Source organism: Pectinophora gossypiella, chromosome 29 (assembly GCF_024362695.1).
Source record: "Pectinophora gossypiella chromosome 29, ilPecGoss1.1, whole genome shotgun sequence".
NCBI lineage: Eukaryota > Metazoa > Arthropoda > Insecta > Lepidoptera > Gelechiidae > Pectinophora > Pectinophora gossypiella.
This window is the reverse complement of record NC_065432.1, coordinates 3,265,629-3,278,089: the sequence shown is the minus strand read 5'-3', so window position 1 is coordinate 3,278,089 and position 12,461 is coordinate 3,265,629. Positions and strand designations below refer to the sequence as shown.

At 40.4% G+C, this 12,461-nt stretch overlaps 1 protein-coding gene across 1 annotated transcript in view; it reads left to right on the top strand.

Annotated features, from left to right (window-relative positions):
- Positions 1-12,461, top strand: part of LOC126379636 (la-related protein 1) — a 104,412-nt gene that overhangs the window by 78,976 nt on the left and 12,975 nt on the right. The window contains exons 17-26 of the mRNA XM_050028471.1: positions 32-94; positions 703-822; positions 2,437-2,573; positions 3,597-3,704; positions 5,729-5,889; positions 6,834-6,942; positions 7,601-7,746; positions 8,532-8,665; positions 11,541-11,668; positions 12,165-12,259. Coding sequence (XP_049884428.1) covers positions 32-94; positions 703-822; positions 2,437-2,573; positions 3,597-3,704; positions 5,729-5,889; positions 6,834-6,942; positions 7,601-7,746; positions 8,532-8,665; positions 11,541-11,668; positions 12,165-12,259 — 1,201 coding nt within the window. The remainder of the gene's footprint in view (positions 1-31; positions 95-702; positions 823-2,436; positions 2,574-3,596; positions 3,705-5,728; positions 5,890-6,833; positions 6,943-7,600; positions 7,747-8,531; positions 8,666-11,540; positions 11,669-12,164; positions 12,260-12,461) is intronic.

Genomic DNA, 12,461 nt, shown 5'->3' with positions numbered 1-12,461 from the left:
CCTCTTGTTTACACATTTATTTATTTCGCAGGTGATCACGGATGGCCTTAGGCGCTACGAAGAAGATTTATGGAATGATGACTACCCACCATCGGTAAGTTTGAGGCGTGAAGCCTTAATCATAATCATTCATTGCAAGTCACAGTTTTACATAGGTGGTATACAGGATATGGTAGATATGTCGTCTCCAGGTCTTAGGATTGATCATTTCATGATGTGCGACCATTTCGTGCAATGGTCATATTTTTTTTTGGGCTGGCAGAGGAAGACCGAGAAGGACTTACGATGACCAAATTGGAGATGTCCTTAGAAAAGGTTTATGGATGAATGTGGAGGAAGCAAGAGAAGTGTGTCAGGATCGAAGCAAATGGAATTCTATAGTCTCTGCTTACGCCGTTGGGAAATAGGCGTGAGTTTATGTATGTATGTAAAAAAAAAAAAAAGAATTTTGCGATGGAAATTTCCACTTGATATCAAATAAAATTAGATGGTATTTACAGGAATTAGGAACGTTTTTCTATGACGTCACAGTTTACTTTTTTACAAATTCCATAGGAATTTCGTGTTTTGACGTATAGTGAAAAGTAACTGATTTGACTGGTTGGAAACTAGCCTATATTATCTGTAATTTATTTATATCGTTGTATATGTTAAGTGCATACATAAGGTCCCATGTCTGAGTGGTCTGTGGCCGTGTTGCAGTCGGTGGGCAGCGGCTACCAGTACCGCACGGTGTCGGTCATCTCCCGCGAGCAGTTCGAGGCCGCGCTGCCTGCGCCCGCGCACCACAACCCGGCCGAGCCGCCGCCGCCGCCGCCGCCCGTACGTCACCACATTGTTTACTTACTTTTATAACTTCACATGATAATTTAAAACCATACACTTATAATAAAATACAAGTTACAAAAGTATGCAAATATAACCTCGTAAGCCCTGGGGTCCTCTGAGAAGGACCAAATAATTGTAGTCATAAAGGCCGAAGGTTTTGAAATAGTTTGTTCTAATAATCAACGAAGGTACTTTTAAAAGTACCAAAACTTTGCCTGTCAATTTAATTCAAACCTTTGCGCCGATTGAGAAAAAAAGTATTTTGTCTATGAACTAGTTCATTCAATTTCGTGAATAGGTGGCTTTAATAAAAAAGAAATATGTATCACTTGTCGTAATTTGTCATTTTATTGGTAAAGATGGCGCGCACACGGCGACGAGGTAAAAAAAAATCAAGTTCATAATCGAATTTCGTAGTTTTTCATACACATTATTTTCAGAAATCGCAGGTAAGATAATAATCAACAACATGACATAGTTATTTTATCAATTTTGTATTGATATCATTAGCAATATGAAAGCAAACTTTTTTAGTCCTTTGCAAGGGACTTTAGGTGTCATGTCCGGATATTTTTCAAAAAGTTTTTTAAATTGTTATATGTGATTAAATCATACCGATATAGACTGACTTGCTTACGTGATCTTATGATTAAAAAAAACTACCGTCTTCATTTTATTTCCTTTTTCCTTCTAATGATGATCTAAACTGACACTATGAATTAATTTTTTTCCTAATAATATAAACCTAATGTACTTCCAGAGGGACTAATCACAAACTACATCATAAAAACTAAAACTCGTTACTTATTTTATATTTAAACATGCATGTATATACACATATTTATGACGTACAAATAGGTATGTATGTTAATGAAAAAATACATAACCCTTTATAATAATAATATTTTTCAAATTTTACTAAAAGTAGTGACTCAAACCGGGAGTCCTTCTGGAAGAACTAAAAAAAAAACGTATTTTTTTCAAAAATGTCTTCTATTCATCCTTACATAGGTCTCCACTTAATTTGAACCCGATCGGATAACTCTAACACTTTAAAATTTGTACTTGAAGTGATCGGCCTTTACGACTACAAAAATTTGGTCCTTTTCAAGGTACCACCGTCGTTTATTACTTCGAAATCGTAATTATGCTTCGGCGTTACGAGGATAATGCACAGAAATTACGACAAATGTTGTAAATGCTGGTACTTAAACAAAATTAGGGAATGAGCGCGACGCCAACAAACTACGGTTGTAGTTTGGCGATAGTATTAAAGTGTATATGTATGTAATTTTGTTTATAAATAAACTAAAAAAAAAAAAAAATCGGCTCCAAAACTATAAGGTTTGCAGTGACAGTCCCTAAAGGCTCCTCGGCCTTTGTGTTTATCTGAATCTAATCTAGCCTACAAGATCCCACTGCTGGGCAAAGGTCTCCCCTTTCCATTTTTTTTTTATGGTCACCCATCCTATGACCGGCCTTTGCGAAAGTTGCTTAACTTCAACAATCGCAGACCGAGCGCGTTTACCGCTGCGCCACAGAGCTCCTCATGATGAGAAAACTGTGGGAGTAATAAATGTTTCTTTCTATATCCTGGTGTCCCCGCAGGTGGAGCCGCAGCAGGCGGCCAGCGCGCCGGCCGCGGGGGCGGGGCCCGCGGGGGCGGAGGCCGGCAAGGCGCGCCGCCCCCGCCGCACGGCGCGCTTCTACGCCGCCAGCAAGGACCCGCACGCCACAGACGTCATGTGCGTACTGCCCCGCTGGTGTACAGCCACGAGCTATATAATACACTTTATTATTTTATTTTCTTTATTAAAGTCGTAAGACCGAATGTTCTTTTAAAATCCAAAATCCATTGTTTAGCTATTGTGTCTGGAAATCTAAGAGGTTAAGTAAACAAACAGCTTACACAATAGATAACTTAAAGATATAGACTTATAATTAAACACATTAAGCCAAAACAGTTTCCACCGATGTATCTAACATTTATATTATATTCCATTGCAAATTGCGGTGAACTAGTATGTAAATTATATTAAGTTTCCTATTAGGGCCAAGCATTAAATTAATAGGTACAAAAAGAAACCTCTGCAAACAATCCATCTGTATCTAAGCATTTGTCGCACTATCATATTTGACAGTTAATGTGACATGGTACCAAAGTGTATATATATTGATGCTCGTGACCGCACACGGTGTTAGTGACATCGTAACGAATACTGAGGGGGATGATTCAGTTCATGATCCTGAGTTAATGTAAAGTGGAATTTTCCGTTGCTAAATTCATGTTTATTTATCAACTCAGAATCATGGCCTGAATCATACCTCAAAGTTGTCGTTACGATGTCACTGACACTCTGTAAATTACTATATTTGTTTTCTTTTTTTTTATATAAAATACTTTTTTTTGGCGCTGTTTTCACCAGACATTTAAAATTGTAATTTTACATACATACATACATAAACTCACGCCCGTAATCCCAAATGGGGTGGGCAGAGCCACAAGTAATCAAAGACAACTTGCAGCCACTGTTGATACGAAGAAAAAATTGAAAATTGTAATTTTCTTATCCCAATAAAAGTATTTTTTAATACATACATAAACAGCCTATAATGTCCCACTGCTGGGCACAGGCCTCCCCTCAATCAACCAGTGAGGGTATGGAGCATACTCCACCACGCTGCTCCAATGCGGGTTGGTGGAGGTGTTTTTTTACGGGTAATAACCGGGGCCAATTTTTTACTAATTTATTAAAAAATGTTTCCAGTGTGACCCGTAAGCACAAGACCCGGTACAGCCTGAACCCGCCGGTGGAACACCACGTCGGGTGGATCATGGACGTGCGCGAGCACCGACCCCGTACACACAGCACCGGGTATGTACTGCTGTACTTAAACGTAGGGACATTCTAGATTTGATGTTTCTATACAAACTTTTTAATAATAAAATAGATTGCCCCGGACTATTGAGTCGTTTCCAACTGAGGGCTCCAGCTCGTTATCCGCGCTATTCGATCACACCGTTGCGTCCACCTCTTCGCAGAACTGTTCTAGGTACTAGCTCACCTGTTCCCAGACTATGCAAGCTCTTGAACCATTATAGCAAAGTTTTAGACCTCAATGCTGACTCACTTCATGGCTTCCGTAAAACCACTATTGATAATATCTGTTTTAAATAAATCTACTCACTTATTGTTAGTAATAGTAATATTTTTTAACTTTTAAACAACAGTTTTGTCTAAAGGTACCCACTTTCTTTTTTATATCAATGCATGCTGTGTTTACTTATAATTAGTCACTACATTTAGCTTATAAGTTGCAAATGTGTTACTTATTACAATGTACTAATGTAAGTGATTGTTAGTAAACCAAATAAATAAAATAAAAACATTTTTTGACGTGACTTATTGTAGATTTGCCGCAGACGGCATTAACTACTTGGCCGGACCTCAGGGATATGAGACTCCCCGGTTCTTTGCCCATGGTCCTACTGCGTAGTCCTACTAGTAGTACCATGGGTTTTTTTTTGCCCGTGGTTCTATCAGTAGGACTACGGACAGGTAATATTGCCCGCAGTTCAACTAGGAATAATAAGACCACCTTTTTCCTAGTTCAATTGCTCAAATTTTAAGTGTTTTTGCACAAACAATGCCATCGAGGGATGGCACTCAAAATTAAACAGATGCGTAAATAAAAATACCGTGACATTGCTGCGACTCCTAACCACCTTAAACATTGATTGATTTGGAAGCCACTTCCAATTTGAAATATAAAATAAAACCCCAAAAAAGGTCGCAAATGTCGATTAAAAATGGCGACTTCATAATGCTAGTTCAGATGGAGGTTATAAATTCAGCAATTTTAGTATTATATGCTCTAGACAAGCTGCGTTAATTGTACTTGGCCCTGGGACCTCAGAACCAGTAACCACGGGCAAAGAATGCATTTCATAATATTGGTGACGATTAGTAGGACCATTGCCCATACAAAATAATAATATTTATATTACAGTCCTACTGATAGAACCACGGGCAAAAAAAAATACCCATGGTACTACTAGTAGGACTACGCAGTAGGACCACGGGCAAAGAATGGACTCCCCATGGTATAAGAAAACCAGGTATGCTCAAAAATGACAGCTAACATTTCAAGGTTAGCCCAGCTGACGTCATCTCACCCTCCGTTGCCATTTCGTAAAAAAATAAATTACCCACGACCAACGTTTTTATATTTACTTTGCAAGTAAATTTTGAGTACAATATTTACTTACTGTTTTAATGTTTTTTTTTATATATTTGACATGTAATAGTAATTAAATACATTAGTTAGTAATTGACACAATTTTCAATAATAAAATTAACGACCTTAGAATGTTGGAGATACCATTGAATGGTAACACTTACGTCATCAATGGGCTAGCAATGGCGGCTGGTCATAGGATTGAGCATACCTGGTCTTCTTATACCATGAGACTCCCGATATTTCAACACTGTTGCAAGTGCCATGATCACGGGACCGATTAAATTGTAGTCGAGTAGGTAGATCCACAATTTTCCAAAGGGCAAAAATATCTGTCTAATGTCTACCCTCTTTCTTTGCCGCTTGTTTCTACATTTGATGTCGGAATGTTCGGAACAAGTTTCTACTCTTTCAAACACGTAGAGTATACATCTCTTTCGGCAAAACACTACTTAGATCAGTCTTATATTATGAACAAACGAGTTACGAACGATAAATCTGACTCAAGTGACGCGCCACTTGACACGAACCCGTGACCTTGGCTATTACGTCATAATAGCCGCCATCTTGGATCAGGAAACAAGAGGCTAATCGGGGTAAATATGCACCAATAAATATCATTTTAATCGGGGTATATATTGATACACCAATCTTCCCCCAGGTCGTCTCTGGGCACGTCCCCAACGCTGGGCTCGTCAGTGGGGTCGGTGGGCTCGGTGGGCCAGTCCCTACCCACGTTCCACCACCCGAGCCACGGGCTGCTGCGCGAGAACCACTTCACGCAGCAGGCCTACCACAAGTACCACTCGCGCTGCCTCAAAGGTGAGTTTCATAGTTATAATAACACACACGCACGCACGCACCCACACACACACCCACCCACACACCCTCACTTACATACACACACACACAAACACACACACCCACACACACATACACCCACACACATACACTCACACACATACACCCACACACACACCCACAAATACTGAGGGGGATGATTCAGAACATCATTCTGAGTTGATATCAAGTGGATTTTTCCGTCGCAAAAGTATGGTACGTAAAATAATTTAAAAAGAAAACACAAAAAATTCATGAATTTTTTGACAGGAAATTCCACTTGATATCAACTCAGAATGATGGTCTGAATCATCCCCCTCAGTATTCGTTACGATGTCACTAACACTCTTTATGTGTATTAATATTATGTAGTTTATGTGCTCGTAAGTGTATCTATCTTAGTATTTACTGTTATACGTACAAGTATTCCTATGTTGCACTATCCGCCTATGTTATATAATATTTAATTTCTCCTATACTTAAAGGTTGTCTGGAAGAGATTGCTACTAATCAATGAGGCCGCCTATTGTACAGTCATGAGCAATATAATGTACCCACTTTAGGACTCTGTCGCACTAACATATTTGACATTTAGTGAGACTTACAGTTGAATTTGTCAAAAAAGTTAATGTGACATGGTGCCAAAGTGTATAAATATTAATGCTCGTGACCGTACTCTTTTATTTTGTATTTTCCTGTTTGTGCAATAAAGTATCTGTTATGTTATGTTAATAATGTGATGCGTGACGATTTGAGCGAGCGTAATGATGACAAATCTTTTGTCAGCCACCAGCAGCTGTACCTATTATGTTTTTTTTGGTGAAAACCTGTAATTGGCTATTTGTTTGTATTTTTGAATCTAAATTGTATTGTTTTGTAAGCTGTTGGTTTTTCAATAAATAAATAATGTGTGTATTGTTACACAGAGCGCAAGAAGCTGGGCATCGGGCAGTCGCAGGAGATGAACACACTGTTCCGGTTCTGGTCATTCTTCCTCCGGGACCACTTCAACAGGACCATGTACAACGAGTTTAGGTAATACATACTTTATGCTGCTGATTCCTGAGGGGTTAGAAAGCTTTTTAACCCCCCTGTACACACCATCAATTTTGTTTTAGGTTATATACCTGTCATTTTCTTATCCGCCAAAAGGAAAGGGACGGGTAAAATCGACAGGCATAACATTTATGGGACACACGTCAATTTTAGGCAGAAATTTAAAAAGCCCTCCTAAATTTATATATTTATCAATAACCCGCCAGAATTAAGTTGACAGCACACATGGAACGGGTTACAATAACAGCGAGATTCCTATATAATTCGCCCAAGTTATTCATTTGTTCATTTTATAATTAATATCTGTCAATCATCCGTCCCTTTCCTTTTCGGCGGATAAGAAAATGACGCGTATAATTTAAAATAAAATCAGGAGGAATCTACAGGGATCGGGGTCATTTTTTATTTTCTCTTTGTGAATATACAGTTACTGACATCGTAACGAAAACTTCTAGGGATGATTCAGGCCATGGTTCTGAGTTGGTATCAAGTGGAATTTTCCGTCGCAAAAGTATAAAACTGAAAATAATTCAAAAAAAAACACAAAAATTCACACTGAATCATGGTCCGAATCATCCGCCTCAGTATTGGTTACGATGTCACTAACAGCCTGTATGTAATTTTATGATCTCCGTAGGACGCTAGCGAACGAGGACGCGGCGGCCGGGTTCCGCTACGGGCTGGAGTGCCTGTTCCGGTTCTACTCGTACGGGCTGGAGCGCAAGTTCCGGCCGGAGCTGTACCAGCACTTCCAGCAGGAGACGCTGGCGGACTACGAGAAAGGTTAGATCAAATCAAAAATCAAAAAATCATTTATTTCAGACATGAGGAGCTCGGTGGCGCAGCGGTAAACGCGCTCGGTGTGCGATTGTTGAAGTTAAGCAACTTTCGCAAAGGCCGGTCATAGGATGGGTGACCACAAAAAAAAAAGTTTTCATCTCGAGCTCCTCTGTGCTTCGGAAGGCACGTTAAGCCGTTGGTCCCGGCTGCATTAGCAGTCGTTAATAACTATAAAAAAAAAGAAATAATTACAAATATTCTCTTAACTAAGTACATGGCAAATAGCGGCCTTATCGCTTAAAGTGATTTCTTCCAGACAACCATAAGGTAAGGAAGAATGTAAAAAAAACCTCCGGATGACCTCCGGATTGAGGCCGTTGTATGAACACGTTCGCTGTTTATGAACCACATACATATATAATCAATTGGAAATTCATACATGAATGTCCCATATGTGGGGCACGGTGTATGCCCCACATATGGGTCCCCCTCATTTTCCTCCAACTCATACGTTGAGCAGATTCATCAGAGCAGAGGTTTTCAGATTGTTTTTTTCTTGCCATAATGTGTCTATGTACATAAATTCCAATGTGTTTATCGGAAAATAACATTGCACGTGAGGGGTTAATATCTAGTTACACAGTGAACGTGTTAAACTGTGCATTGTTAAAATGAGCCATGTCAGGGGCCTTTGGCGGCTCAATAATAACCCTGACACCAGGGTTGATGAGGTTGGTATTCCACTTCACAACCCACACAATAAGAAGAATGTGCATTGTGGTGTCCAGGTCAACTATACGGGCTGGAGAAGTTCTGGGCGTTCCTCAAGTACTACAAGCACGCCGCGGCCCTGCAGGTGGAGCCGCCGCTGCAGGCCCACCTCGACAAGTTCCACAGCATCGAGGACTTCCGGGTGCTCGAGGTATGTACCACACACTGGGAGGTGGCTGTGTGCCCTCCGCATGTCGTGTCGTGGTCAGATCTTAGAATTGATCATTTTCAATCAATCAATCAATAAAATTTTATTGCACAACAACATATCAGAATCAGAATCATTTATTCAACGTAATTATCATGGATAAACTTGTTGAAAGTCAATGTAACATTTTTGAATTTACGTCATTTCGCAAGGTGTTATGGCTGAGGAGAAGAAATGACAAGAAACTGCAACAGCAACACATCTTTTAAATCAATGAGGGTACATTACAAGTTATTTAATAACTAGAGGAACACATTCAATACCAGACATTTTTATCATTTAGGTAATCATTAATCTTATAATAGGCTTTTTTACATAAAGTAAGCTTCACGTGAGCTTTAAATTTGTTCTCTGACAAATTTAAAATATTATCTGGTATTTTATTGTAAAAACGTATACATAACCCCAAAAAAGATGAATTTAATTTACTTAATCTAGAATTTTGAACAACAATTTTATTTTTATTCCTTGTATTGTAAGTATGCCTTTCACAGTTTCTCGGAAGGAGAGATACATTTTTACGCACATACATAATGTTTTCATAAATACATATATTGACTTGCGACCGTCAGTATATTTATTTCTTTAAACAGCTCCCTTAAAGAGTCCCGACAACGCAGATTATAAATAGCAGATTATATATACAAAGGACATAAACATACGAATAAAACATAAGCACAATAGGCGGCCATTTTATGATGTGCTCGATCATTTCATGAAATAGAATATCACACGTTGGCCACATCATGATGTAGTTCGGCCAAATCAATGAACATGTAGGGACACACTGTATTATTCCTAAAATCGGAGTCAGCAATTCTGTGCGGGCGCAACGGCGCCAACCAGTTGTTTCCCATACCGCGCTCCCTCCACTCGCGTCAGTAGCCTGTTAATTATAATTATTTCAATTGTTAAAGAACATAATAAATGTGCAGTGCGTGAACGTTAATCTGACTTCTTCTTTATCTCCTATTAGCCCAAAGTAATAGAATACATATAAAACGCTAAACTGGTGACCCCTAGAGTGAATTTGAACATTTTTAAATCTGCTGAATCAGGAAACAACTCGCCACGCGGCGCGGGCCTTTTTGCCGCGTGGCTACAGGCTAGCGGGGGAGCGCACACGCGATTTTAGTCGCCTTAAAAGGTTAATTTGAAAACGTTTAACGATATGAGCAACTCAAAGCATTACTTCATGATATGGCCAAACGTTGGCAATTATATCGTAAAATTGGTAACATTATCCACCGGTAGTGGCGCTGATGTCGATTATATTTAGTGAGTGTTTAATTCGTTTTGCGATGAGTGTACAGTCATGAGCAATATAATGTACCCACTTTAGGACTCTGTCGCACTGACATATTTGACATTTAGTGAGACTTACAGTTGAATTTGTCAAAAAAGTTAATGTGACGTGGTACCAAAGTGTATACATATTAATGCTTGTGACCATAGTTCCTATAAATAAGTAATAAAAAGATCATTTAAATAGAAAATTGTCAACAGGTTCAGACTCAGAGTAAACGTGAAGAAAATAGGAAGGGTTTATAATATTTTTTATTGTTTGTAAGTTCTCTAGACCTTCAAGTAGTGGCAAAAAGGTGTAGAGCTCATTTAACTTAGTTTATCTGTGACGAAAATAATAATTTCGATCACCGAATGGTGTGAATGCCATCTATTGTTGCCGAAAAGAATATAGCGAGGGTCCCAACACGCTTAACACGTTGACAGTCCAGTGACCCATATACGGATCATGACGGACCAGCTCCATACGTCCGTGACCCATACATGGGTCACTAGGAACCGACCCGGTACGCACTAAGGGCGGGCGCTCCACCTGTGTCCTGGGTAACTTAACAAAGGTTGAAGTAATATGAGCGACTAACAAGTCACCGACATAGCTCGGAGAATTGCAAAGCTGAAGTGGCAGTGGGCAGGACACATAGCGAGGAGAACCGATGGCCGCTGGGGCGGAAGGGTTCTGGAATGGCGACCACGTGTCGGACGACGCTCAGTGGGTAGGCCCGCTACAAGATGGACCGACGATCTGGTGAGGGTCGCGGGAAGCCGCTGGATGCGGGTAGCGCGGGACCGATCGTCGTGGAGATCCTTGGGGGAGGCCTATGCCCAGCAGTGGGCGTCGTACGGCTGATGATGATGATGAACAAGGAAGTCAAAACATTTTGTACGGGGACTGTCAACGTGTTGAAGTGTGTGTGTGTGGGTGCAGGTCCAAATGCTGTCCTAATGCTCGCGACCGTACTTCTGCCTACCGAAATTGGCATTATAGTCAAAATCAAAATAATTTATTTGCTTTAAATAGTACATCAATGTATAACCCCGTTATTGGGACTTCCTAGTAAGCCTTATTAGAACTTCAAAAATGGAGCAGTAATAATCTCAGCCAAGATCTTTATACAGAAATTGTGGCTATCGGGAATTGAGTGGGATGACGAGCTTCCACCTCAATTACTGAAGGACTGGTTAACTTACCGCAATAACTTGAATCAACTTACCACATTTAGACTCCCACGATGGATCCATACTAGCGACGATGATGTTGTTCTAATGATGCCTATGCTGCGGTTGTATTATTTTTGGGATCAGCTTGTTCATTGGTCCATTTAAAGACCCGTGTCAGGAAGCCCCGCTCTTCCTAATCGATATTACAACTTTGATATATCTGTTTATTTATTTTAACAAAAATAATTAACGTTTAAATAAAGAGAAATACTTATGAGATAAGATGTGTGTGTGTGTGATGTAGTGTGTGTTAGCGTCATGTGCCGTGAAGGATAAAGTGCGTGGTGCCCCTCAGCCGCAGCTGAACGAGCTGCTGGCGTCGCAGGGCCCGCTGGCGCCGGGCCGCGGGCCGCACGCGCGGCCCTACGACCGCACGCGCTCCGTCTCCGAGAGCGAGCGGACGCAGCACAGGAACAACTTCAGGTATCTCACTATACATTCCACTGACTCAAACATTAATTATAAAATGCTAATTTAGAAATAGAAATCACTTTAAGACGATCAAAAATCAATCTAATTCCGCTTTTCGACTTTCAAATTTTGTTTAGTTTTTTTTTTTTACTTTCCCTAAGTGCGGGTTGTTGCTATTAAAAAAATAATAACGAAAAAAGGTGAAAACGAAAATTTGATATGAAATTTGTATGGAATGGAGTAATGACGAACTCCGAGGTCCACTGGTTATCCCAGTTGGGGATATATCACAAATATGACATTGTGATCCTGATTGTTCGAAAGTAGGATGATCCGTGCTTCGGAAGGCTCGTTGAGCCGTAAGTAGTGGTTACGTGAGCCTTGTCAGGGGCCTTTGGCGGTTGAATAGTAACCCTGACTTCAGGGGTGATGGGGTTCTTAATCCTCCTGACAACCCACAAGATAGAAGAAGTAGTGCAAAGGGAGTAACTCTGTTGATGTCCCGCAGCCGGCCCGCGCCCGCGCCGCCCAGCAAGGACAGCAGCCGCGGCCGCGCCGGCTCCTGCGGCGCGCAGAGCGTCGTGGCGCTGGCTCGCCCCAGGCGTACGTATGCACGCACACATTACTGATAACACTAGATAAAATATCTTAAAACTTTATATTATACATTGGCTCCGATTCCTGCAGACACATTCTAATTTTATTTCAAGTTACACCTGTCATTTACTGACAGGTATAACTTAAATGAGGAAGTGCTAGTAAGAGTAAGGGAAAAGAGACAAATACTGAGAATTGTTGAGGACAG